The sequence below is a fragment of the Pongo abelii genome, chromosome 6 (assembly GCF_028885655.2).
Source record: "Pongo abelii isolate AG06213 chromosome 6, NHGRI_mPonAbe1-v2.0_pri, whole genome shotgun sequence".
Classification (NCBI taxonomy): domain Eukaryota; kingdom Metazoa; phylum Chordata; class Mammalia; order Primates; family Hominidae; genus Pongo; species Pongo abelii.
The window spans coordinates 82,858,971-82,885,408 of NC_071991.2; the positions used below are offsets into that span (position 1 = coordinate 82,858,971).

A 26,438-nucleotide genomic window follows, 5' to 3' on the forward strand; every position below is an offset into this window, starting at 1 on the left:
CTTGATTTGACAACTACATTAGAAGTAACTTGATTGGCACGAAGAGCTGTTGTGCAATTGAGGCTACTAGGCCAGTTCCAAAGTAACAATGGGGCTCTTGCCAAAGTGGATATAAATATTGACTACAAGGCAAGGTTTTGATCAACAAATCAGAGATTTACAGGCATCGATCCATCTTTTCAGCCTGGTTCTTATGCAGAAACCTCTCAGCTGCAGGATAAATTTAAAAGTGTATCTGAAATATATACATATATTCCAAACTTAAATTATAAATATATATATATAACATAATATATATATATATATACACACACACACACACCAAACTTAAATTCTTTAGGATTTTCTTATTGACCTAAAGCTTACATCTTAATGATGTACAAAACACATTAATGAAATGCCAGAGGTTTGTTTCACTTTGGAAAAAGTCCTTGGTAAAAGATAGTGAAAGAGTGAAGAACTGTATTGAAATTCAAAAGAGGCTGACATTCTGAAGGAGTATGCTGGAATGTAAAAAGCAAAATTTAACAAGGAAGCATTTACAGCCCTGCACTTGAAGACAAACAAACAATTTTAATGGCACAGAGCCAAGATGGTCCAAATATGGTTTGGGACAGTGATTCTCAACCCAGATGCCCTTTCACAAAATAAAAAAATAAAAAAAAAATCATGAGCTTATAAAAAATGCAGATGCCTGACCCCTGTCCAGATCAATAGAATTTGAATCTCTAGGGATAGGACCTCGAAATCTGCAAGTAGTTCCCCTGTGTGAATCTGGAGTGAGAGAAGCACATTGTACTTTTTCATGGGTCAGTCCACACATAGAGTATTTTAGAGAGAAATATCAATTATCGAAGCACATGTGGAGAGTCTCCAGGCTGTGAGCGGACAATCTGTGGGGAGTGAATAATGGGGGTGTTTGGTTTCTGAAGGGAAGACCCAGAGTAAACATAATCCTTTCTTCAAATATTGAAAGACTCATCAGGTGAAGTAGAACAAATTCTTGATAGTTATAACAGTTAAAACCAAGAAATGACTTGATCCAGACTTTAGTTAAAACAAAACAAAAAATACCATTTGCTATGGCCTTGTTCATGAGTAGAATGACCTTCTTTTTTTTTTTTTTTTTTTTTTTCACATTGTATAATTCCATTTATGTAAAATGTCTAGAATAGGCAAATCTATAACGATAAACAACAGATTAGTGGCTCCCAGTGTGATGGGGCTATCAGACAATAGAGACTAACTGGTAATGAGTAGGGGGCTTCTTTTTGGGGGTGATAGAAATATTCTGGAATTGGAAGGTAATGACCTTCTTTAAGAGTAGTATCTCTCTGCATACAATATATTTTCCCATACCTGGCTGCATAACTTCATTGAAACCAAATTGCATTCATTTTATTAAAAAAAAAAAAAACTACTTTCTGCAATCTAATAAATATAAATTGTGGCCACTTTTTAAAATTGCAAGTAAGCTTGGAAGGGTTGTCATTGACAAATAACATTAGCAAAATAATTGACAAATTTTCAGCATCAATTTTTTGTGCTGATTAGTGCTAATCCTTTTTCACATGTTGTTAGTGTCCAATAGACATGCTTTAAATAGGGTTTGTCTAGTGGCTATCTCAGTAAATTTACAGTTTTAAGTTTTCTCATTTAACTTTGTAACAGATTTACATGAAGCAGTAATGATTCTAGTAGGTTGCTTGAAAACATCTTTTGCTTGAAAAAATGTTTTTTCATCCATTTTAAATAAAAATTAAACATACAAATAACTCTATAACCTGCAGTTTAAATCTTGCATTTAGTTCAATAAGACCTGTTTCAGTCATACAATAAAAAATGATGAATTATACCTAAAAATTGCCAAGGTAAAAGGATTTTCGTACTAGCTCTTAGCAGATTGAGTAACCAAAACTACTAATAGAAAATTATTTTAAATATTATCAGATCTCAGTGATTTTTCTGCCAAATAAGTTTCTCTTTTCTTCAGTATGTTATTTCCTTAGCCTTTAAAACAATAGCAGTGTTCTTCAAATATTACTATATGATTCTGACTTCCACATCCTGTGCTAAAAAAGAAAATAGCCATCTGTAAAAGCGTTACCTATACATACAACAATGCTTTGCCTTTGTTAACATAGAAAAATGCTTCAAAAATATTTTCCCTGAGAAATTATCAACGATTAAAATTTTGTGAAGATTCCAAATACACTTGCAAAATCTCCCTGCATATTATACCAATCTAGGCTTGCTATTTGATCTCTCAGACAATAAACACATTGAATGGGTGCTTTGAAGAACTGGAGAGTATCTAAATAACTCAGATTAAATTTGGCAAGTACATTCATTTTAATGTTTACTTGTTCATTATTTCAATGTTATTTAATTCAACCTGATTTTTTCTTTCAGTTGCTTGGCCAATTCAGAGGTTAGAATTTAAATATTATCTTGTAGCCAACAACATTATCTAAAATTCTTTAGGTCACTGGAATGGAATATAGATAACCTTGATCATTTATGAGATTTCACCTTCTAGAGTCCCAGTACCAAATTAAAATATTGTTGACCAGTATTATAATACAAAAGCGAGGTTTTTTTTAGACAATCCAGCCAAATTCTAATTTTATTTAAGTGCCATTTTAGTTGTTTGCTAACAATATACTAGTTTTACAGCGTGTTTATCCTGCTGATAATAATGTCTTGATAAATATTATCTCACCATTCTGACCACTTTTTACTCCCAATATATATTGTTGTGATTTCCCAGCCTCATGCACTTTACCCAGAATCTCAGATATATACTCAGTTAATAATTAACAAAATACAGAACAAAGAAGTTTTCTTATTTATTTTTAAGATGGAGCACTTGATGTAGGGTCTGGTATATTGTAAGTTATCAAATGTTATTTTAAAAAATTATTGTAGTTGCTATAGTGGCCTAATATTTTAGTGTGAATTTCAGCAAAGATATTATGAGTCATCCCCATGAGAACTTATTATTTCTTTCAAGTTTGGAACTTTACTTTGTACTGATACATATACACTGCCTAAAAAAATTAAAATTAAAAAAGCAACAAGGCTTTATCATACTGTAACCAGCACTGAATATATCACACAAAAATAATTGAAAAAATAATAAGCCTGATGGGAACCAGCAAGACACCACAAAGCAAGCACTTGGAAAAGTTCTTTCTCAGGGCTCAAAGAAAATCTTCTTATCCTTTTCCTCCAAAATATTTTAGTGTAAAGCAGAACTCTTAACCTCAGTGGGCAACCCCAGAATCACTGACCTGCTGGTTGGAGGGATAGTAAGATGTCAGGCTTTCCTCCTCTTTGCTAAGCATCAGTTTCAAAAAAAAAAAAAAAAAAATTGGGCCAAACCACTGTTATCTTTTATTTCTATGCCAAATCCAACTTCCAGGTACCATTTACATCATCTTATTTTCTCACCTACATCTGCATCTTAACATCTTAACAATAAGGGCTTGCCTGTTTTGTTTCCTCTGACCAGTTGGCACATTGCCACAGAAATAAGAGGCTTAATTAGTGCTTAATAGCTCTGCAATAGATTTGGAATCAAGTAGACTCGGATTTGATTCCTGACCTTTCTACCACTAGTTATGGAAGGGAAATTTACTTATATATAAAATGGGAAGAACAATATTCACTTCAAAGACTCATTATTAACGTTAAAGAAGATAATTCTGCAAAGTGCTGAGCACAGTGCCTGGCCCCCCCATAGCGAAGGTGGAGATCTTTACTATGCCAATCCAACTGAGTTAGGGATTTCATTAACTAGCATCTATGAGATACTTTAAAAAGTCAACAGTAAAGGCTGAAGCCTGGATCCCTAGATATTTTCTGTGGGATGAAGAGAGATGATTCAAGTGAAATCTCTTGAGAGGCAGAAAAATGACCTCTTGATATATCACTTAGTTTTGGACTTCTTTGTTCTATTGGATTTAACCATATGGGATTGAGAAGATTTGACCATTTGATCCAAAAATTACTGTTTCATACAGTTAATCTAATGAAAGAACATTGCAAGTAAACAAAGAAAGGTATGTTCTTGTTCTTCTCTAGTAGTTTCCATCTATAATCAAAAGTTTAATGTCTGTTAAAAAATTATGAAGTAGAGTATAGGTAGCACTTTGGAGTCTGACCCATATCCATGTCTTTGGGTCTAAATCCTGGTTCAATCTCAAGCTCCATGACTCCTCTCACTGTCTGCTTTGAATTTGTAAAATGAAGATGGCAATGCCTACTTCACATGGCTTTACTAAAGATAAAATGAGACAATGCATATTAATACATTTTGTATAATACATGATTCGTGATAGTCTCTATTGACATACATTCAAGTTCTATAAAGTGATTAATATGTTGGAATGGCTTTTAAGCTTTAATTTATTATTTTTCCTCTTTGGGATTTTGAGATATTAATACAATAACTGTTATGTTTCATTAACAGAAAAGGTTACAAAATACTGTGATGAAAAAGGTGTTTGGTTTAAACATCCTGAAAACAATCGAACCTGGTCCAACTATACTATGTGCAATGCTTTCACTCCTGAGAAACTGAAGGTAGGTTCTTTTTCACGTTTCAGTATTGAGTAAGAATGTCATTATTTGTACAAGGAAATAGACGCATAACTGTAAAATATCTGCTACCAAGAAGCCAACAGGTTTTGTGGAAAGAAATCGTATGATAACTGGTAAGTTCTAGGAATCTCTAGAGTAGCATTAGAGAAAATAACATTTCACTTCTTGGTTGGCACTCAGAGTCAAGAGTCAATTGAAGTTCCATGAGCGTACAGAATCAGTCCATTTATGGCACAGGCATAAGTGTCCATAGAGCAGAAGAAAGGATTCCCAATGTCGCCAGAAATTAGACAACATTTCAAGGGACTCTCTAACATCTCTCTTTTCCTGGAAGAGTTTCAAAACTACAGATTTTTCCACAAGTCACAAGATAGCTTGCTTCCCCTGTGTTGGCCATGACTTTAGTTTTACAATAAGGCATAAAAAGAACTCCTAAAGTGGGGCATCTCATCAGTCCACTAATACAGATATGGCTGCTTATTTTCAGTGGAAGTTGATTCTTATTTTTTAGTACTTGCATTTTACTGTCTGTTAAATATTTTGAATATTATCTCTGCTTAGAAACATTCATCTGAGCAAATGGGGGGTGGGGAACAGATGCTCTCTCTTCCTCAGATGCGTCAAAAATCTGAAAAGTTCACTAAGTCTACAACCAGCCTCCTCACCCCACAGAACAGGGAGTTACAGTTTGTCAATGTTTAGCTGTGCAGGGCGTCTCTAAGCAACCCTGCTGACCCTAACATAAACCTATTATTTCTGTCAAAGATAGGCCTGTATACTAAATAATTATTCAGTTGAAAACTAAAAACACATTAGTGTTTTTGTTTGTTGTTGAGATGCTCTCAGGGTGTAGAAAAGTTTTCTTTTATTAAAAACAAAACAAATAACAACAAAGACAAATGAGATGAACATATAGCTTAGAGACCAGTTGAATAGGAGGGACACCTCATCACAAGCACAGGCTAAGGGCACCACAGCCAGTTATCTCTTTACAAATGGTTTAGTCACCCTGAGAATCAGATGTATGTCTACACCCTCATGGAGAGCTGTTAATAAAGTCTGATTAATAAGCTATGTCACGGGGTAGTGAATTTTCCAAATGAGTGCTGATTATGATGTTACAGAGAAAAATTATACTCATGTTAACCGGATTGTTGTAAGTAGTGCAAGTCCAAATCATTCTTAGTGTTGTTTTTGGACTTCTCACGTACACTGGCCACATCTGAGAATGAAATAATTTGAAGAAGAAATGCTACTCTCTAGGCACTTAGTATAATGATTAAAATGCTTTCCACAAATCTTCCATATAAATATAGTCACATTAAAATTTGAAGGAACCAACCTAGAATTCATTAAAAAAAACTCAACCTTGAGAATGACACAAGGATGGCAACTAAATTAAGAGTTGTTGATTTAATCTTACACATTTAGACAACTCTATTTCAGAAGAACAAATGTTTTTAAAAGGAGTACTCTGGAAGCAACTGAAAAGAATATGAATTAAGTTATATAAATTTTTCTTAGAAATAAAGTATGCAAAGATTTTTTAAAAGACCAACAGAAGAGGGGGTGCAGATACATATCCAAATTAATTAAGGGGCAAGAGTGTTCTACATAGTCAACTATTTAGGAGGAAGAACTTTTAGAAAATGCCCCTCCTGATATTGTCTACAAGTGAAGTTAGAAAAATAGCCAGAAAATGAATTCCTGGGAGAAAAGATGGGTGAGTGTGTGTGTGTGTGTGTATGTGTGTGTAAGATTCCTAAATCCCTCCCAAGAAAGCTACCTGAAGATTTTATCACCTCCAATTATAAACCAACTATTCTAACTTTATTAACATTTCCTGTAAGAGTAAAATGTGCTATTAAGAGAGTGGGATCAACAATGAAAATGCCCCCAAAATATGGAATGCCTGGTCAAATGATGCAACAGGCACAACTTAGGAGAAGCTAATTAGTCCATTTTGAAATTCTAAGGCCTAGAAAAGGAATGTTCATTTCAGGATAGCAATAATGCACATAACCAAGAAAGGGCTCTGAACAGTTTGGATGCATTTTAGCTGATTAGTGCTTCAATCCCAGACTCTTCCTGAGGAAATTGACAAGAATCAAAATGTTCAAGGATATGTAAATGCTACATTTATTCCAGGAATTCAAAGAACTTCATAGAAGGTATTCATCCTATCTACACTACGTTTGCATTCATACCAATACCCAACAAACTGTGGAAGGAACTTAAAACCAAAAGTCAAGAGATTAAAGTACAACTACAAAATAATACACAAATTATGCATCACCAAGAAAAACAAGTGAAAACAAAATCCCTAGTTGCAAAAGATTCAAGTCTACTTCAATTACAGCTGATGAAATTGGCTAAATAGTACAACATGCAAAAGCTAGTGTCAAAATAGAGTGAAAGAGAGAGAGAGAGACCAGAAACACAGAAACAGATAAAGAGAAATGGAGAGACAGAGAAGACAGAGAGAGAGAGATGAGTGACTGGATCAATCTCTGTTTTCTCTGTGATAAAATTATATTATAAGGAAAGGAAAGATTGTGATGACTAGGAAAAAACATGCTATGACGTTATGCGTTTTATGAGAAGGACATTCTTCTGAGTCAACATAACATTATGGGAGAATAAATAAAATTAACCATGATTGTGAAAAAAAAAAAGAATTATCAAATGGCTGCCAAGGGGAAAGGTTTCAGCTTCAACCAACTAAATACTAATGATATCATTTTAAACAAAGGTACACAAACCTGCCACCATACTCTCCGCACCCTCTGTATATGCTGAGAGTCAGGACAGCTTGGAAAGTCGATTACTGTTTTGCCAGTTCTGTGGTATAGAATTACGTATCCACTGTCTAAAATATTCCAGAAGTTAAAAAACTACCAGGATTGCTTACTGGGCTTAGGGATGATAATTTTTAATGCATTTAAAGCTACTTCTGAAATATATTTTTGAATGAGGAACTTCATCTCGAGGAACTTTATTCTTTGAAAATGACAATTTATTTTCATAAAATGACATGAGTAAAGCTAAAAATTAATTTCATTATCTGAAATATTTGTTGTAATTGTAGTAGGTTTTTAAAAGGAGGAAAACATTTGTTGATTTACATATATTTAGAAATAGAAATGATTTTTTCTCTGATGAATCATTCATTCATTGTTTGTTTGTTTGTTTGTTTACTTTTTGTTGTTCCAGAATGCATATGTTCTGTACTATTTGGCTATCGTGGGTCATTCTTTATCAATTTTCACCCTAGTGATTTCCCTGGGGATTTTCGTGTTTTTCAAGTAAGTACACTCACAGCATCTGCTCTTTATTTCCTCCTTTAAGTTACTGAAATGAATGGTGAATTCTGCAAGAGTGGAGGTGGGGAAGGGTCTTCAGCAAATTACAAGTGACATGCAACATTAGGAGTCATGAAGTAGCAAGAAAAATGAAATGAATTTAAATATGCTTTTAATCCTATCTTTGGGGAGAACAGGATAGATTTATATCATTTTCAAAAGTACTATATCTTGAGACATCCCAAAATAAGACAGTCCTGTGAATCCATAAGTACACTGTTCTAATATGGTAAAGGTTCAATTTACCATGGGTAAGTTACCATTAAGGGTAGAGGAGAGGATTCTCCACCTTCTTTTATTCCCACTCTAATTTTTGGAGACCATAGCCACAAATCCATATATACCCTGAATAATTATTTCTTGCTAGCATATGTAAGACTAAGGAATAAACAAGCACATCAGAGCATGTTTCTACAAAACCTAATTTAAATAATGCTTGTCTTTAGGTTTTATTGTGCACAATTATGCTAGAAAGCAAAATATGAGAAAACACACAAGGAAAACTTGAATACTTTAAATTATCTTGTCATCTTACATGAATATAAAATAGGATCTTTAGAGGAATGGTACATTTAAGTTAGAAACTGTTATATATGCTTTCATCACAACAAACCTTAGTGAAAATAAAGCACTCATAACATTGTCCTAAGCTGGCTTTCTCAAGTATATTCACAAATGTAGATTCAGAGTAAGCCATATGTGTATTTTTTTTTAGACACACCACGGTTCAGTAAAAATGTTAGAAACTGAAGTAAATTAGGTAAAAATGAAATAATACATGTAAGGTGCCTGGATTCATGTCTGACACATAATAAGTGAAATATGTGTTTGATATCATTATTATTAATATTATTGGTAGTAATAATAGTCATGGTGGTATCATAGAAATAATAAAGAAAAGCCCTTTTGTAGACGCATATGACCAACAATCATCCACACTTAATAAATGTGGTATGTGATTAAATGTACGGTGATTCACGTATAGAATGAGGGGGGAGAAGAATATGTATGTATTTATCACTACTGAACTATATACTTAAAATGGTAAAGATGGTAAATTATACATCTATACTTTACCTCAAAAAATAAATTTAAAACATAAAATAATAGAATCTTAATTTGATTTTTGTTAAAATATTGTCAGGATAGTACTAAGGAAAATTAAACCAAGGGGATAATAATCACCTTTAAATATATCCTTAGTACAAGTACTATTTTTTTCCTTCATCATTTTTCAATCTTTGTCTATATCTTAGTCAAGATTCTTATATTGACTAAGCAATAGAGGTGAATAGCAATTTTTAACTGGATAGCAAATGATAACATAAGCAAACAGACAATGAGCTCCTTCTATAAATGGTTTAACAGGAGAAAGTCTGATAAACAAAGCAAAAAGACATGGAGTATTAATTACTCAGAATAGGAAAGTATTTTCAATGATAATGATCAGAATACAGTAATCACATAACATGATTAATCTTGGAATGTCTTCATTTTTCAATTGCACTTCATTATGGTAAATAAACACATCATCATGGTTCTCAAACAACTTTTATTTTAAAATATGCCACTAAAGCATATTTTTTAAGTCTTTTAAATATAATCATAAAAAATTGAAAGAAAAATTCCCCAAATTTGTAATCATGCAACTAATTGTAGTCAGGACTTTAAAGGTAATAATGTCAAAGGCATAGATCTTAATTCTTTATTTCTCCAGTCACTTAAATAAGTGAGGAGATGTGAGAGCCAAATCAGCAAAGAAATTAAGAATTTTTTTCAACAATCATTTCTATATTAAGCTACTGAAGATGGGTGTGTTAAAGTGCAGCACGAGGGCAAAGTAGAATATTTCTCAACTCCAGTTAGTCCCAAAGCAAAATGATTCTGATCAAACCCTTGAGAGAGTGTGGGGGCAGATTGTCTAGAAAGTACCCAACTTTGCCCTACTGTCTCTCAGTTCTAAGAACCAACTAAACAGCAACTTAAATCTGGGGAAGAAAAACAAATCTTATTGATTTATCATCTGAGCCTAATAATGAGAAGAAATGAACTGAAATAGCTGGTTCTTCAGAGCAGACACAACAAGAGACAAATGAGATATGAAAAGCACATATGCTGAGATGCCAAATATTCAAACCAAAATAAGCTGTATAAAATTTTTGTACTGGTTTTCAATGATATCTTAAGCCTTATCCAAACTAAAAATATAAAGGGCATCTGTTTTCTTAAAATTTAAGTATGATCCTGACCATTTAATGTTTTTTATATTTGAATTTCAGAAACATTAAAAGTGATTGTGGAAGTAGAAAATAATACTGATCTATCATTGGAATTTATTTGTGAATTAGCAAATTTTTTCCAGAAATTTTTTTCAAATACTCTACGTCACCATCACCTTTAAGATCTTTACTGCACATTATGATAGGTTTCATAATTTATGCACTTAAATGGGATCATCTGTGTACAACCTGAGCAAAAAATATCATCACTCCCTTGCTTAATTCTGTATTCCCAGGGTTGAGTAATTTTGCAAACTCCAAACAACTTCATAAAACTTTCAGGAAACCAGAGTGAAAAGTTACCCAGCTCCACTTCTGAGAGCTGATGCCCCATTCACAAATTATTTCATTGAAATCTCACTGTAAAGCCCTCAGAACTCCTCAAATGTGCCTCATAAAAAGGAGGAACCCTGCCGCTGTCCTCCTCAAATGAGCAGGCCTAGGAGGCCTGCAGAGAAATTTAAAGTCACTGATCATACAAGAGGCTTTGGAACTGCCAATATTTCACTAAAAACTTGGGATATTACTCAGAATTAGTTGATTAAAGCATGCCTTTAATCTTAATGTAATTTTATTCTGAGCATGCAGGGGAAGGTAAAAGGTGGAATTATGTAAACTTAAAGCAAATAGAAATCATGCTCCTTGTGCTGTTGGAAAATTAATGTTTAAATGTATATAAAGTCTTTATTTTAATAGAAGAAAATTTATCTTCTATGCCTTCTTCCTAGAGAAGGAGAAAATGTAGAAAAAACAAGGTTTCTCAGGTTTAATTCATGGAAAAGTCAGCATTAACAATCTTAACTGTTCAAAAGTTTAAATAATAGTCAAGATGATACACAGGTCATTTCTGGTATACCAGTTAAAGATAGAAGACAGCATTATTAGGATGGTATTTACTTTAAAACCTTCGCAGAAAAAATTGGAATGATATTATGGAAAGGGATTAAATATAAACATCAAATTAGTTCAGCAAGATCTCTTACTGCTAGATTCCAATAGTAAGTGTCAACAAGAGAGCTAAAATGAAGATACCCTTAGGGAAGACTGGTTTGGGAAAGACACATAAATGGACATTTATTTGAGTTTGGTTCTTGACCATTTTCAGCAAATTTCCAATAAATTTACTTATCCATAAATTTCAATTACAATTTATCAATTTACTTTTCTGTGGAATAATCCTAAATATGTAAGCCTCTCATTGTATCACTTCATGAAAAGCATAACAGACCATTCATTAGCATTTATTTTGACTGATTGTTATCCATGTCTTTCTGATTGGTATTTTAAATGTTATTCTTGCCTGAAAATTGATAGAAATATAGGTTGGAAAACAGACGGTCTCTTCATTTTATTGTCTACGTTACGTTACATTGGCCACATTGACAAAAAGCATATATAGGTAATCATGGAGGTCAACAAAAGTGGCTTCCAGTGGAACATACTGAGGGAAGACTGATTGCTCTACTATTTACTATTCTCTTTGTTCTACATCACCTCTACATATTGTGTGGGTATGTGAATCTGTACCTTGTGTAGTATCCACCATTATACATCTCTAGCTGCCTTCCTGTTGCTCCAAGGAAACCATGAAATCAATGGTATCAAAGATGACCTCCTTTCTTCCAACTCACCACTGGCAGGACAGACACCAAAGATAACAGTTGATCATACCACGGCATATTCTTCACCCATAGAATAGTAGTAATAGGAAAAGCAAGAATTTTGATTGAAAGAGAATTTATTAATGTTAAGGATTTTGTGCTAAATCAAAAGGCATAAAGTCTCTTGTCAAATAGGGAAGATATATAATATATTGCATTTGAATTTTCCCAGGAGTTTTAATGCAATCCATTTCACTTCATTTTCTCTCTTCTTTTCAGTTCTCATGTTTATCATGAATAATATATGATCCTAGGTAAATGAAAACTAAAAGTTACACTAGAAGATATGACTTGGGCTTGTACCAATTACAGAAATGATTCCTAATTCATATTTTCCCATGCATCAGTAACTTCATAACAACTTTTACTTATTTTCTTTTCCCATGCATCAGTAACTTCACAACAACTTTTACTTATTTTCTTTTTCCTACTTTCTTTGTTTGCTTTGAATGTGACTATAATTACACTGTCTTATATAGGAGATATATAGGAGAAAATACTGCTGTTTCTTACCCTGTGATAGCAAATTGATGTACACAATCGGCAAAACTCAAGACCAATATCAAATGCCATCTCATACAACTACAAGCTCCCAAAAAGCACACACTCACACACACATAGGGTACTAATAACTTGAAACAAATGTGAAAGATTTACACCAGATGAACTATAACCATGAAAATGACTTTTTGCTTTAGCCTTAAAATGTGACATCTTGAGATTCATACTCAAGTAAATCATTATCTCTTCCTCACATTTGAATGACACCTTGATTGGTAGATTATGTTGTAGCAGTAAATTATGTTGTCTCATCCTCCTACTACTGGAGAATTTATGGTACTTATGGTTTCCTATCACTCAAATAATAAGCAACGTTCTGTCCATCTAAATGTCTGGGTTTTTTTTAATCAAGGGAATAGAATATAGCTAGTGTCAAGTTGGTGCTATTTCTACCTAAGACATCTCAGATCTGACAAAAAAATGTTGTCAGCTTCTCTCATGTTCATTTAAGCAACGTATTTGTACTGAGGATTTTTAATGTTAAGTTCAATTAATTCTCTCTAGCATCCCACACCTCTTCTTCAGAACAATTATCACAGTAAAATTAAATTAAAAATGGCATAGTATATAAGGGCCCTGAAGGCAAGAGCGCCTGTTTGTCTTCTGTTATATTCCTGATATCTACCAGGTCTGGATCATAATGAGTGCACATAATATATTTTGGATTATTGAATGAATTTTGAAAAATTTGCAATACCTTCGACTCACTTCAAAAAGATGACCGTAAATGTCATCAAGTTAGTATAATAAAAATTTTAAAACTCAATGAGCAAAAATTATACTAAAACTTTCAAAAAACAGAAACTCATATATTAGTCATACTTCTCCTTTGAAGGCTAGCAGTTTGTCTAGTTTTAAACTATCATTTTCTCTGTGTTTCCAATGAAAAAAATATATATTTTTATATAGAGAGATACAGTACTCTTTATATGTACTGTATCTATCTATCTATCTATATATATATATATGCTGTTTGTATGTATATATGCTGTATGGTATATTCGTTTTTAACTAGTGTTGAACAACAGGATAATGTTCCATATTAGCTAGTTAATATGAAACTGAAGAATTTGGCAAGTGTTCAGTATGATATGAAGTATAAAGTAGGAAATCATCTAGCATTTAATGTAATTCTTTGGTGTACTGGAAAATTGCTTAGTGGTCACAGCTCAAAACAGAACATTTTTCTTAAATACATTTTTAAATTTTAAAAAAATGGGTATTAAGCCCAATGATGTGTCAGAGAGTGTTCTAGATGTATAAAATAAATTTCTTTAGCACTTTCATTTTAGTGGGAGGAAAGGAGAGAATAACAGGCAATAAATAAATATATACTGTGTCAGGAGGTGATAAGTTTTAAGAAGAAAAGTAAAGCAGGCACACAAGAGAGTAAGTTGGAGGTAGAGGAAGTATATTTTATTCAGGGTGGCTTGGGTTTACACAGGAGAATGAAGTTCATGAAGTCATTTAAGCTAATGTACAACAGCAGATTATTGAACTCTCCCCAATCAAAAGAAAACCAGCCTTGAGAATATCATTGCTGTATGACACATTCATTCATACTCCTTAGTTCTAGATAATGTCAATTATCATTGGTCTAAGCCAGGCTGAATTAAACAATGAATCCCATAATTAACCGCCAGTGAGAATTATAAATCGCTCTTGTGACTATGAAAGATGGCAAGTCACAGATTCAACTGTGCTGATTGCAGCAGTCACCAGATGGAAGTTTATGTAGTATAAATGAGCATGAGGTTTCACATAAGTAATTTTTTTGTTTAAATTTAAATTTGCGACCTACCTTTAGTGCTATTATAAAACCAGTTGGGTTTGATTTATTTAACAGACTTCCGTACTGCTGAATAGAGTAGTCCACAGAAGCATGTGTGTAAGAGAAAACTCTTCTCTAAACCTGTCTTTATCAGAGCCTGCCTCATGGATGTAAATTCTACATCCTATCCCTGTTTAACAAGTTAAATTTTTAAAAGTATTATTTATTAATGAGTTACTATAATTGCTTCCCGAAAAGTTGAAAACTGTAGCTATAATAGTTAAAATATGCTCTAACAGCTGCCTTTATTACTTAAATTGCTTTTTACTGCAGAAAATTGACAACTATTTTTCCTTTGAATTGGAAATATAGGAAGGCATTGTAAGTAAACCCAGGCTATTTTTGTATTTCATCTTTCCCCAGAATTTCCTTTTCAAAATTCTTCATTTCTAACTTTATTCCATGAAGATATTTTTAGGAATAGTTAGTGTTATGAGTCATTGGCATGTTTTACGCTTTCACATGGTGAATGACATTATACTAATATTTTTTGCCTTATTGAATATGATAAATATAAGATTTTCATTTGTCTAGAATAATCACTGCAATTTTGTTATAGCCATGATGTAGGCTCTCTCTATTGCATCAAAAAATGAAATAGGATATTCGAATTAATTTTTGTTTATGTGAGCATTCACACCAACACATATGTACAACTTTATGAACTGGAGGAGAAAAGAATAAAAGCCCCAACAAATTGCTTAATACCCAAAAGGTGGGGAATGACTCTGCCAAGAAGCAGCAGCACTTGGATAGCTCTCATTGGATCCAAATCACAATATGCCTCATAATGAGATTTCATTTGAGCCTATTAAGAATTCTCTGCCTGTGTCTGAGCTCCACCATCAGGAGGGTTGGAAAAGAGGAACTACAGTGATGATTCTAGTTGGAATATAAGATCTAAGAAGATGGTAACAGAGATGATGGAAGAGGAGGATGCCAGGAGACGTGAAGTGTGTGTATGCAATGGCTCAAGGACATAGATTCAGTACCTTGTCACAGGCAGCCTTGGTTCTGACTTCACGCTCTGTGACCTCACTGGCCACATATTTTCTTCCTGGTTGTGACAATGAACAGCAGGCTTTTCATTTGAAGCACACTGCAGACCCTTATAGTTGCTAATCTAAGAGTCCCTCTGTTAACTAATTTTACAACATTTGTTATAATTAAAAGATTTTATCCCCCACTCTTTCAGTTATTTTATGAAGTCACCCTGAGGACTGAAAACTATGACCTGCTATGATTGGAAACATGTTTTTTAAAATTAGGCAGAAAAGTAGGAATAAATCTGAATGAGGGGACCAGCCTTACTTTTTTCTATATGTTCTTTCATCTTTTTTTAAAAAAAAAAAAATGAACAATATTACCAAAATGTTTTTTTTCCAAGTACTCCAACATTTTGGCACTGGTTAATGCTTTATGTTACTTTTTCTTCCAGGAGCCTTGGCTGCCAAAGGGTAACCCTGCACAAGAACATGTTTCTTACTTACATTCTGAATTCTATGATTATCATCATCCACCTGGTTGAAGTAGTACCCAATGGAGAGCTCGTGCGAAGGGACCCGGTAAGTACTGCATAGTTTTGTTTTTACTTTTATTTTAAAGGATATAGTACCTGTAAATAGTGAACACGGTGTTCATGTTGGACTTAAGCAGCTGTTTACATGTGTAATCATATTTACTTCTACTGTCGAGTTTTGCATTTTGTGAGGTGCATCATTTCTATGTAGTTTCTGTAAGAAATTATAGCAGATAAGAATCATACAACAAACTATAATTTTTTTTTTTTTTTAGACAGAGTCTCACTCTGTTGCCCAGGCTGGAGTGCAGTGGTAGGATCTTGGCTCACTGCAACCTCTGCCTCCCAGGTTCAAGCAGTTCTCCTGCCTCAGCCTCCTGAGTAGCTGGGATTACAGGCATGCGACACCATGCCCGGCTAATTTTTTTGTATTTTTAGTAGAAACGGGGTCTCACCATATTGGCCAGGCTGGTCTTGAACTCCTGACCTCGTGATCTGCCTGCCTCGGCCTCCCAAAGTGCTGGGATTACAGGTGTGAGCCACCACACCTGGCCCAAACCATGCATTTCTCAGACTAACCAGTAATTTATTAACATCTATGACAAATGTATTGAGCACGTCTTGTGAACATAGATGATACTAGGTACACTAAGGCAGTGCTTCCCAGTGATCCTAGTGTGCCACAAATGGTTACAGGTGTGCCTAGATATTGATCCCTTCTTCATTCTGATGCCAAGCTGGGCTTGGTCCAGTCATCTCTCCTATGAGTAGCTATTCCCTTATGCTAATGGACCATATAAATATGATCATGTTTTGTGTCATTATGCTTTGGAAAAGGTTTATAATGACACAGGAAATGCAAAAGTTAGGGCAACAGGACATACATCTCTGAAACTCATGCCCACATGCACAATTGCAACAAGCAAATATGGTGACTGTCCTTCTTCTATTTGAGTACTATAGAGAACAGGAGAGTTGAAATCATTTAGCTCCATTACTGAGAACCATTCTGGATTTCTTCTACCAGAATTGTCCTGAGAGTTGTTCAGAATAACCCATATTTGTCATCAGTCTTCTCTCGCTATACCCAAGACAGTGTTTTTCACAGTGATTTCCAATCCTGGCTGCACTTCAGAATCAACGGGGGAGATTTCATAAATATGAAATAGCTACTATCCACATGATACTAGAGAGTCAGTAGGTATGAGGTGGAGCCGAGGAATATACCCTGGATATTTCTTCTGTGCTGCCAAGTTTGGAAATCATCAGCCAACTACTGGATGAAGCAAAAAAACTGGCAGGGGAAGACAGAGGAGGAGCACCTTGAGGCTCTGCTTTTTCATTGATATCACTCCCTGGTATTACAAAACAAAAACCAGAACTAAAAACCAGAACTAAAAGGGATTTTGGAGGTTATTTATCCCTGACTCGTCATTTTACAGATCAGAAACTTGAGGATAAAAAGGCAAAGCAATTTGCCTCAAATCATATAACTGATTGGAGCGGGGAACAGGCACTCAAATTCAGGTCTCCTACTCTCAGTTTTTGTTCTTTCCTTTGCATTGTCACATGTGTCTCTGTAAATCAGTGAGGGCTTAGTGACATCAAACTGGTTGATTAGGTTTCCAAATCTACCAGATTAATTTTTAAAAAATCAAATCACTTTGGTGCTGTGAAACCAAGTAACCATTTACTTTACAGAAATTTTTATTTATCAATCCAGTGTTTAAATAATTTATAATTGCAGCCTCTATTATTTAATAGTTATTTTGCCCTCAGTAAATATTTTCATCCCAAAAAATCCCTAAGTACTTCTCTGCTTTCTCCTTTGCAAACCTGCTTTCCTTAATTTTAACAACAAATCTTTTCCTTATTTGTTAATGGACTGCACTTTAATTGAATGATTCAAAATAGTTTAATGATATAACTGTTTATTATATTGAGTATGAAATTACGAATATTTGATAATTCTTGTTCTGCAAAATTAATGAATCCATATGTTTTATCCTAATGCAAATGTGGAGACAATACGCTGGAATCTAGTAACAGTGGGGACTATTACCACCCCAGGCCTGAATGGACAAGTGGAGGGAAAGGTGTATGAACCCGAAGACAGAGAGGTGGTGTGGTAAAGGAGGCCCTATGGAAACTGAGGACTTCTGTCTTAGGACACAGCCAGCCTGTGGCAACCCCACAAAAGGAAGTGGAGAAACAAATATCCCTTGTTCACTCACTCTCATCTTCCAGTCTCTACTGATGATCCCCATAGCTGAGCTCAACCAGAAACCAGAGGGCAAGGCAGCCCTAGCCCTGCTGGAGATGCACAGATTTATTTCTGTGGGCCCAGGGTAGTGGGAGCAGGATGGAAAGTGCATCTGGAAGCACAAATAGAAGCTATCTAACTCACAGTGAAGGGCCAAGGGATATTTTCATTTTTGTTTCTCTGCTTAACAGTATTATGCAAACATCTGTAGATAGCCTCATCTTTCAAAACTGGCTTTTGACAATTCTGCCAACCCAATAACTAAAATGCGTGAAATCTGCCCAGAGCATGCATCCTGTGTGACAGTGGCATGGCATGGGAAAGCAGCTTAATTTGGCTTCCAATGGCTCCACAGTGTTAATAATTTTTGCAGTATGAATATATGCAGAGAGACATTATAATCTATCTTTTAAAACCATGGCATCTGTTATCAAAGTCCAGTCTGACCTGCAGAATAATGTGACCAAGTGTGTTTATCTTGATGAATTTTCCTTTTTAATGTCAATTGATTTAAAGAAAATTTATCTCTAATTTAATCTTTGCAATATCCAAGCAATGGATGGAATTATCCCCATTTTTGAAGCTGGGGAAACTGAGGCTCAGTGAGAGTAAGTGTCCTCCTTAGCATGAATACTTAGAGATGGGATTCAAATCCAGACCTATCTCACACAGAAGCCAACCTCTCTCTTCTTTACCACTTGGTGCTCTTGATTGTCTTTATTTATTGCCCTAGAAAGATGTGTTCTTAAAGAAATGGGCTCAGCCATTCCAAAGTGATGGCTGCCCATAACCAGACATGCCCACTACAGTTAATTAGGGAAGCTGAACTCCACTGAGATGAAAACAGAGGTAGAAGCAATTAACTAAGAATCTCTCTGCAGAAAACAGTCACATTTTGGCTCTCCATTTCCCATTAAGAGTAGAAACCGTAGGAAAGTTACTCTCTGTAGGGAGCAGGCCAAGAAATGAGGCTTCAGTTTTTGAATAAACAACTACATTGATCTGGGAGTATGCTCAGTCACATTACGAAGTATCACAATTCTTGAATAGACTCTTTCTCCTCTTTTTTTGGGAGTCTCACACGCATATCTCCCTGTCTCCCACCTATAAATGTAAAAGGGACTTCTTATCCACTGTGAGATCTTGTTCAACCTATCTTCCTGAAATAGTCAAAATTCAGGTTTTTTTCTGAGTTTGCTACTAAATTATAGAAACCATGTAGCTTCATGCATCTAATGAGAATAACAAAAACTGCTCTACTCACTTCCCAGTGGTTGTCCTGGAGCCCAAAGAAGCATAAAGCTTTTCAAAACCCCTAAGGGCCTAATATTACAAGTGATTGCTCACAAGGTTGCTGTCAACTCTCGCCTTATGACTAACTCCCTAAGTCTCTGTACTTGACTTTTCCAACAAATCTGTCACTCTATTAATTGCTCTTGGCAGTATCATTCATTGTCATTGCTAGATGTTTCCACTTTCATAGGCTTTTTAGGGGTAGACATGCCCAGGGACTCTGCCAGCCACAGCACATAGGCTGTCCCCCAGCCACCACTAAGTCAAACCACATATGCCCTGCAGCTCCTGTATCGCCTAGAAACCTTTAATAAACCCCATAAGTAGGTGTCTAGGGACCTGGCTCTGCCACTAGGCACCTGATTTCCTAGGAGAATATGAATGTGAGATTTAGGGAGCCAGAGAAATTAACAGGAAACTTTCTTCTGTGTATGGAGGAGTGAGATTGATTCACCCAAACACACTAGGCATTCTTAAAGTATGTTTGAAAGAAAGGAAAGGAGCTTATCTTTATGGCATGACTAGCACCTGGTTCTTCCAATGTATTTTTAACCTAACAGACTTGCTGGTTTTAGCTATGCGAGAGCAAACTTCCTAAGGAAAAACAATAAAACATTTTAAAGATAGAATTTTATCCCATCAATCAAGTACTTATTGACCACCAAAAATGTAACTTTTAGCCCTCAGGCTGAAATGAATTTATACTGTTTTGGAAACATATCTGTGACATCCCCTTCACGATCCCTCGCAATGAGCCAAGTCTCACATGGAAATAGCTTTGTGAGTCTTGCAACCACACATATGGGGTTTGGTCACATTTTTACCTATTTCAAACTGTATTTTTTCCACAGAAAACAAAGAGGCAAAAAATTTGGATATTTTTCTCTATATGCCTAAAAGTGCCCATTTCCCTCTGAAGTTAGACAAAATGAAAACAAGCCGCCAGTAACAAACCACTTACAATGATCAATGGGGCAATATCATATGTGAGAACACACTGTGCCTCTTGCATATTTTCACATGTCTGTTTCTTCCATAAAAGAAAATTTGGAAACACATGTCCCTCCTCAAATACATATAAACAGCATAGACTAAAACAAAATAACTACAATGACAAAACTTAATTCATGTCTGTAAATTGTGAAGCATACACTTCACCCAGAGGAAATAAACTAGGCTATTTGTTTTTAAGCACTTTCTCTATTTTAACACAGTCGTCGTTTTCCAATGAGAGTTTTGTTAGATCTCTTATCTAACCCTCCATATACAAGCAACATAGGGTTGCTCTCTCTAGGCATGGGAAGATCAGTTTAAGAAAGGGAAGGAAATAATTCTCAAGAAGACATATTTTATACATTATTCATCCTTGAAACTGCTTATGTGCCACCACCAGCAGGAATACACATGGTAAAATTTGTATTGTATTTCACCTTGAAAATGCATATTCTGTCATAGAAGTCCAATTTCTTGAGTATCTTTTCTCATCCAAAAGATTATTAAAGTAGATTACAGTTGAAACTGTAAATTTAGGTATCATGAAAGCAGTTTTCCCCACTGTAATAAATTTCATTATGAAGGGGATAAACAAGAACTAGAAAAGATTTTATTGCTGTTTTCAAGACCCATCTTTTCTAGGAATAGAATTCTTCACTTCTAAAGATACAGGCAAAATAGTATCCAAAGGCTGAGAATCATGTCATCAACACTACTAAGTCACATGCAGAATCGTATATTTAAAATTACTTGAAATAAATTATTTTAAATACTGAATTTTTCTTGAAAAACTGACACTCCAGAATACATTAGATTAAGGTCCTCCCTAGCCAAGAAAAGTAGAGACAAGGGGAAAAAAAAGACGAAGATGAAGACGAAGACGAAGACGAAGACGAAGACGAAGAAGAAGAAGAGGAAGAGGAAGAGGAAGAGGAAGAAGAAGAAGAAGACGAAGAAGAAGAAGAGGAAGAGGAAGAAGAAGAAGAAGAAGAAGAAGAAGAAGAAGAAGAAGAAGAAAAGAAGAAGAAGAAGAAGCAGAAGAAGAAGAAGCAGAAGAAGAAGAAGAAGCAGAAGCAGAAGAAGAAGCAGAAGCAGAAGAAGAAGCAGAAGCAGCAGAAGAAGCAGAAGAAGAAGAAGCAGAAGCAGAAGAAGAAGAAGCAGAAGCAGAAGCAGAAGCAGAAGCAGAAGAAGAAGCAGAAGCAGAAGCAGAAGAAGCAGCAGAAGAAGAGGAAGCGGAAGCGGAAGCGGAAGCGGAAGCGGAAGCGGAAGCAAAAGAAGAAGAAGAAGAAGAAGAAGAAGAAGAAGAAGAAGAAGAAGAAAAGAAGAAGAAGAAGAAGAAGAAGAGAAGGAGAAGGAGAAGGAGAAGGAGAAGGAGAAGAAGAAGAAGAAGAAACAAAGAAAAGCAGCCAAAAAAAATTGGGGAAAGAGAAGTTATTGAACATTGTCAATCTACAAATATTTATTGAAATTGCAACTAACATTAGAACGACAACCACAGTTATAAATAAAGAAAAGCGTATCTATCAGCATGTCATCTGTCAGTAATTCGGGCATATGTTTTCTTCAAAAAAAAAACACAATACATAATTTTTAAAGACAGTTTGTTCTTAAGCAAACTAAAGACAGACAGAGGGGTGGGTTTTGTGTGTGTGTTTGTTGTTGTTGTTGTTTGTTTGTTTTCATTTTGGACCAATTCAGGGTCACTGAATCAGCAATGATTTTCCTCACCAATGCCCATGGGAATATATTAAAAAGTTATTTTTTGAAGTGGAAGGTTGTCTTATCCCAAATGTTGTCACACTATTTCTATAAGGTTTTTCTTTGGTTATTATTCTGTTGAGGGTAAGGAAAACACACACACACACACACACACACACACACACACACACACACACACAATGCCCTGTCCTCACTGTCAGTGGAGAAACCCTGTGGATTTGTGGTCCTTTTCCCATTAGTTTCTTCCCTGGGTAGTTTTTGGAAAGTTATATTATCTCCTGAACGGCCAAGGGTGAGAATCTTATTCCTTCCACGTTCTTTTTTTTAAAAAAGTTAAACTCAAAATAACTCATGGCATAAAGAAGGGCTGAATACATCCTCAGTTTATTGAGTGATGTGAAAATTGCCCATTGTTCTTTGTGTCATTTGAGCATTTCATTTCCATAATATCTGAAATGTTATTTTATTTTATTTTTTGTTCTATCTGCTCATTCAATGATCTTCATGTAGAAAGTCAGGAGGCAGAATTAAAAGCATTGTTCTTGCTGCATCTAAAGGAAGCTAGCAGGATACTTGTCATTTTTTAGAAATAAATTTCTCTCTAAATTTTTTATCTGGTTCTGAAAGGCACAATGCAGAGAGATTAGTTTTTACTGGAAACCTGAGCACTTTGCACCTCAGAAACTGAAACAATCGAGTCCTATTTTCTATAGCCTCTTATATAAGTAAAGTCAAATGAGTTCCAAGTTCTGGAAAGCAACATGAATGTCTTCTAACCTTTATTTTTTCAGAACGATTGAGCCACCAGGCTATGTCAGAGCTTCTTCTTAGATAGTCACAGGAAGATTAGCTTAGAATGGATGCTCAGAGCCAAGACACTAGAGAAGACAAACCCAGGGTGGAAACTGGACTCCTGCCCAACCCAAGGGAGGCTGGTGCAAGGGAGAGTATATAAATGTGAGAGAGGTAACTGAGATAGCAGAGTTTTTGAGATGAGAGGTCAATGGTAAATAAAACCAGATTGAAATAATCTATTTCAGTAGCTTATGGAAAAACTAGATTGGGAACGAAAGTGTATGATGCATTCGAAGGACAATGCAGAGAGAATAATGCCAAGACATGGTAATGGAATGAAGTATCCTACCCTGGTCATTTATGCTACTTCACTTTACTTACATGTCAAAACCAATAAATGGTCTTTTAACCAAGGTCACATGGTGCAGAAAAGTATAGAGGATTTCTTTATTCCTTTTTAAAGTTATTATTTATAATTGGATGCTTTCTTTTACAGATTTGAAGGAGAATCTCTTCCTAAAGTGGATATAAACATATACCCAATCTCCAGTTTCTTTCATTTGGCCAATCTTGGTGGTACCTCTACACATGAAATTAGTGACTTACAAATGGTATCTCGTGACATGTTTTACATAGCAAGTCTTCATCTCAAAACTTGCAGTTAGCTTCCCCTGCTTTGAGAATGCTGTCATGAACTTAGTGCAGAATTTGTTATATATTTGTTTTTATTGTCAAAGAGCTTCCAATTGAGATGATAGAGGTTTTGCACACTCCGTTAGGGTATGTTGGATCATTGCTGGAAAGTTGTGAAGTGACACTCGATTTGATATTTGTTGTGCTTAGCTGGATTACTCCAAATTACATCATTGTTCTTGCTGAACTTCAGGATCTAAATCCTTGCTCTTCTACTTAACAGATGAATCTTTAATATTGAGTAAGTTACTGAACCTAACCATGCCTTGCTTTCCTAATGTATAAAATGGAGATCATAATAGTACCTTTCTCATAAAGCTGTCTGTGAAAAATAAGCCAATATGCCTAAAGTCCACAAAACATCATCTGGCACACAACTCTCAAAAATCAGCTATCATCATTTATATTATCATTGTTAGCTTTATCATTAGGGCTTTATCACCTGTCAATTACTAACTGTGGCACCTTGTTCATTTCTGTGTGATACAGTGCAGGAGGTGTGAAACTCAGAGCATTTGTAAAACACTGCTTAAATCTAAAAGGGACTAAGCATAAAAGTAGAATACACATATGTAGAGGCTTGTAAATAACAAATAACCTGAAGGGCTGTGGTCTGAAAATATACAGCTAAATCAATGGTGGCTTGAGAATTCCTAATGAAGAGTGATATAAGACTCTCACTATACCATATAGAGAAAAAACCCTGAGAGTACTAAGTGGTTAACTTTTATTCCCCTATCACATTTCTTTGTTGTTGTTGTTTTGTTTTTTAATCAGAGTTGTGTATAGCCTACACTTCTGTTTGCCCTGGCGTTGTCTTCTTAATACTTCCAAAGTGCTTCCTTTGCCAATTTCAGGATCATCTCCTGCTGTATTTATCTCAGATGAGACTTTTTCTCCAGTGTTTGTTTTTAATTCTTTTCCTAAACACACCAAATCACAACCACACAGTTCCACAAACTCAAACTCATTTTCTGTGAGGCTTTATCAGGAATCATCTCAAGATTGCATAACAGACTCACTTTTAATTGAAAATGTTACATCCTTAAATTCCTCTGGAGAAAGATTGCAGCATTTTCCTACAAAGCTGCTTACTGCTAGACTTTCTGATGAAGTTTCTACTTCATTCAGCTGGCTTTAAAGACTGTACAGGTTGACAGTTTTCCAGGTGAGCTGAGAGTCTTTTTGTCCCTTAGTTTATCAACTGAACTGGTATTTTGACAAAAAGGTCTGTAATTCCTCCTTACGAGGTTTTAAAATATATGTGAATCAAAGTCAGGATGTTTCTCATTGGGTTGTGAGTTTACTGCAACAGGAGTTTACAACAACAGGAGTTGCAGTAAATTCACTGCAACAAGTACTGAGGAGACTCTCTCTGAAGCCTAAATTCTTCCAAGATGTGGTCTGCATCAGCATCACCTGGGCTTCGGTTAGAGATGCAGAATCTCATGTAGGCTTTTACATGGGCATCTTGCATGGAGTTGAGGTTTGGGGTACGGGTCCTGTCACTCAGGTAGTGAGCATAGTACCCAATAACTGGTTTTTCAACACATACCTTCCTCTCTCCCTCTTGCCTCTAGTAGTCCCCAGTCCCTGTTGTTTCCATGTTTATGTCCTTGCATGATCAATGTTTAACTCTCACTTGTAAAAGAGAACATGTGGTCTTTTCCTGTTCTTGCATTAATTAATTTAAGATAATGGCCTCCAGATGCATTTATGTTGCTACAGAGGATATGATCTCATTCTTTCTTATGTCTGCATGGTATTCCATGGTGTATACGTATCTTCTGTATCTATAATAAAAGGAGAAATTTAAGAAACTAAAAAATAAAATTAAAAGATTATTATGCTTAAATAAATAAATAAGAAATGCAGAATCTCAAGCCCCACACCACACCTTCTGAATCAGAATCTCAAATTCTTTCTCATGGACAAAGGCTGACTGGTGAAAAATGAAACTTATGTGATGACCCCATGAAGTGGGACCCTTTCCGTCATTTTTTTGTTTGTTTGTTTGTTTGTTTTCTCTGTAATTGCTCTTTTTCTGAGGAAATACAGTTTGGGATGGAGGGGTGGAGAGAAGGGACTCTGAGTATATTTGATTCAGACAAAACTTATTTTCTTTTAATTGAAATGATAAGGGGAGCAAAAAAGGACATGCTTTTAAATGAGCCCCATGTAAAGATGGTCATTGCAGAAAAAATATTCAATTGCATACATAAATAGGACTTCAATGGCGAGCATCCTTCTTAGTGTCACATGTAATTGAATTTGGCTGATAAATAAGCCTTGCATCTCTTCTTTATGAGAAAAAGTGCTTATGGATTTTACATGTAATAAGTTCAAGGGATTTGAAAAGTTCTGGATGATTTGCATGCAGTGTAAATAATTTAAAAATGTGAACTATTGTTACGAAGTGAAAGCAAGTATAATCAAAATTATACTTGCAAAGCGAGTTAAATCAAAATTTAACTACAATGTTTACAGGCAACTATATTTTTAAATATTTTATCTGAGGATTATCTCAAGACCAGAAAGGCATTAACATAAACTACAAATCATGAAGGCAGGAAGTGTCTCGAAAAAAAAAATATTACAGCTAAATAGATAAATTGGAGGAAAAAGATTACTCCTGAAATGTAGATGGACTGTTATTGAGCTACATATCCTGTAATATCTGAATCATATAAGACCACTTTTTGAAGAAAATTGTTTTATTTAAAGTTTCCCATATGATTATCCTACTACCATAATTTTCATGTGATGTTACAGAGTATATATTACAGTGGTTCATTATCTAAAATTGATTAAAAATAAAATGGTGATGGCTGAGTAGCTCCTGTCTGGCAAAAACCTCTCACAGA

The 26,438-nt window shown here is 35.0% G+C and overlaps 1 protein-coding gene across 2 annotated transcripts in view; it reads left to right on the plus strand.

The window, feature by feature from the left end:
- Positions 1-26,438, plus strand: part of CALCR (calcitonin receptor) — a 153,267-nt gene that overhangs the window by 100,423 nt on the left and 26,406 nt on the right. Inside the window, exons 7-10 of one of the 2 annotated variants that reach the window (XM_002818256.3) lie at positions 4,475-4,587; positions 7,819-7,910; positions 14,573-14,620; positions 15,738-15,864. In XM_002818256.3, coding sequence (XP_002818302.1) covers positions 4,475-4,587; positions 7,819-7,910; positions 14,573-14,620; positions 15,738-15,864 — 380 coding nt within the window. The remainder of the gene's footprint in view (positions 1-4,474; positions 4,588-7,818; positions 7,911-14,572; positions 14,621-15,737; positions 15,865-26,438) is intronic. The other variant, XM_002818255.4, reaches the window with a different exon arrangement.